At 40.9% G+C, this 2,354-nt stretch overlaps 1 protein-coding gene across 1 annotated transcript; it reads left to right on the top strand.

Moving 5' to 3' along the window:
- The first annotated feature begins 1,103 nt into the window (after positions 1-1,103).
- Positions 1,104-1,904, top strand: LOC131254126 (uncharacterized). Its single transcript, XM_058255131.1, has one exon. The coding sequence runs from the start codon at positions 1,104-1,106 to the stop codon at positions 1,902-1,904; it is 801 nt and encodes a 266-aa protein (XP_058111114.1).
- The last annotated feature ends 450 nt before the right edge of the window (positions 1,905-2,354 follow it).

Raw genomic sequence — 2,354 nt, 5'->3', positions numbered from 1 at the left:
AAGGAGCAGTTTGCGACAAGCGAGACTCCCAAAAAAGAGCCATCATTGAAGGATGGAAAACTGATGTCTAGTATCCTATCCTGGAATGTGCGAGGTGTAGGAAATACGCCTACATTAAGGCACCTAAAAAGCTTGGTGAAAAGTAAGAAGGTAGCTATTTTACTCCTTCAGGAGCAAATGATTAGACAATCTAAAAGACAAGATGTGATAGCCAAGATGGGGTTCAAATGCTTGATCGAAGAAGAATCAGTAAAAGCCAAGATTTGGATCCTTTTCAATGGGCCATTCCAGATCTCAACTACCGCAACCTCCAAGCAATGTCTTACACTCCAAGTATCAACAGAAGACTTTTCTTGGATATGTTTAATTTCTATGGTGCATGCTTCCTGTAATAGAAGCGATAGAGTGGGGATTTCAACACCACAATTAACACTGACAAAAGAATCGACGGTGTGACAACATATGATAGAAGCATGAAAGAGTTTTGGAATGCTATCCATGATGCAAACTTGATTAATGCGGGATTTGCTGGCTCAATCTTCAAATGGTGCAACAATAGAGCAGGTTGTAATCACCGCTAGGCAAGACTAGACATAATGCTGATCAATATGAATTGGTTACAGTCCTTCCCCCATAGCAAAGTGGAGCATCTGACCTGTGTGCATTCAGATCACTCCTTGATGCTTCTCAACTTTGAAGAAGAACCAACCAAAGTGCCCAGAACCTTTAAATTCCAGCGAATGTGGACTCTTCACAAAGAATTTCTCAATGTTGTCAGAGAGAATGGGGAGCTTGATATGCAGGCTTCTCCGATGCTGAAATTGTTCCTGAAAATGAAGAGGTTGAAATTTGCATTGAAGACTTAGAATGTTGTTGTGTTTGGCAATATTTTTCAAAATGTCAAGTAGGCTGAAGAGGAACTCAATAGGGCAGAATCGAACCTTCTCAACTCCAGATCGGAGGAGGATACAAAGAGACTGAACAAAGGTTTAGCTAAATTCAAGAATGCCTAACTCTAGGAAGAAATTTTCTGGAAATAGAAATCCAGGAACACATGGCTAATTGAGGGTGATCAAAACACAAAATTCTTCCATGATTTAATTATGGAAAAAAGGAGGACAGTAGTAATCAGATCGATCAAACTCCCAACGGGTGATACCATTCACACAACTGAAGATGTGGGAGCAGAAGCAGAAAGGTACTACAAAGATCTATTCTCGTCTGAGGCCAGCCAAGTTAATGACGGTCTCCTAGATTGCATCCCAAGTCTAGTCACGAATACGATGAACAAAGGCCTCTTAAGGTTATCGAATATGGAGGAGGTCAAAGAAGCAGTCTTTGCGATTCCAATCAATAGTGCTCAAGGCCCGAATGAGTTCTCTGGGGCTTTCTTCTTCTCCTGCTGGGAAATTATTAGGGAAGACATTTTTGAAGCGGCTTGCAAATTCTTTGAGGGAGGAGCTATCCCTAGGGCATTCCATTGCACATGGATATACCTTGTTCCCCAAAAGACAAACTCTGAATCCTTTAGGGACTACAGATCGATTAGCTTGTGTAACTGTATCCAAAGGATATTCTCTAAAATCTTAGCAATTATGTTATCAAGGATCCTCCTAATTATCATCTCTAAAGAACAACGCTCCTTTGTGAGAGAAAGATCGATAGTGGAAAGTGTATCCATTGCCAGTGAAATGGCCTTCGAAATTGACAAAAAAGTCCATGGGGGCAACTTCATTCTTAAAACGGATATGGAAAAGGCATATGATTGCTTGGAATGGACTTTCATTAATCGGGTCCTATTTAAGTATGGCTTTGACCTGAAATGGATATTCTTAGCACAACGATGCTTGCAAGAATATTGGTTTTCGGTTCTTATCAATGGAAGACCTTGTGAGTTCTTCTAATCATCCCAAGGCTTAGCCAAGGAGACCCACTATCTCCTTCAATCTTCATTATTGTGGCACTTAGCCAAGGAGACCCACTATCTCCTTCAATCTTCATTATTGCGGTAGAGGTACTTAGCAGAGGACTGAAGTAGCTCTTCCTTTCAACAACGTGCTAGGCTTATAGACTACCCAGTAATTACCCCATCATATCTCACCTTTGTTTGCTGATGACACCATTATCTTTTTGAATAATAGGCTCTCTTTTATTCGTAAGGTGGTGGAATTCATCAAATCTTATGAAGGAGAATTAGGATAGAGAGTTAACGCATCCAAAAGCTCCTTCCTTATGCCTAAGAAATCTACTATGGCCAGGGCTTGTCTAATTAGCGAGATATCAAGCTTCCAGCAATCATCTTTCCCGTTACTCTACCTGGGCATTTCGCTAACAAGGGGCAGAATCTGTAGTTC

This window comes from Magnolia sinica, chromosome 8 (assembly GCF_029962835.1).
Source record: "Magnolia sinica isolate HGM2019 chromosome 8, MsV1, whole genome shotgun sequence".
NCBI classification, from domain to species: Eukaryota; Viridiplantae; Streptophyta; class Magnoliopsida; order Magnoliales; family Magnoliaceae; genus Magnolia; species Magnolia sinica.
This window is presented reverse-complemented; position numbering and strand designations above follow the sequence as displayed.

Coding starts and splice junctions, on each gene's coding strand:
- LOC131254126 (XM_058255131.1), top strand. CDS start 1,104: ATGGAAAAAAGGAGGACAGTAGTAATCAGATCGATCAAACTCCCAACG.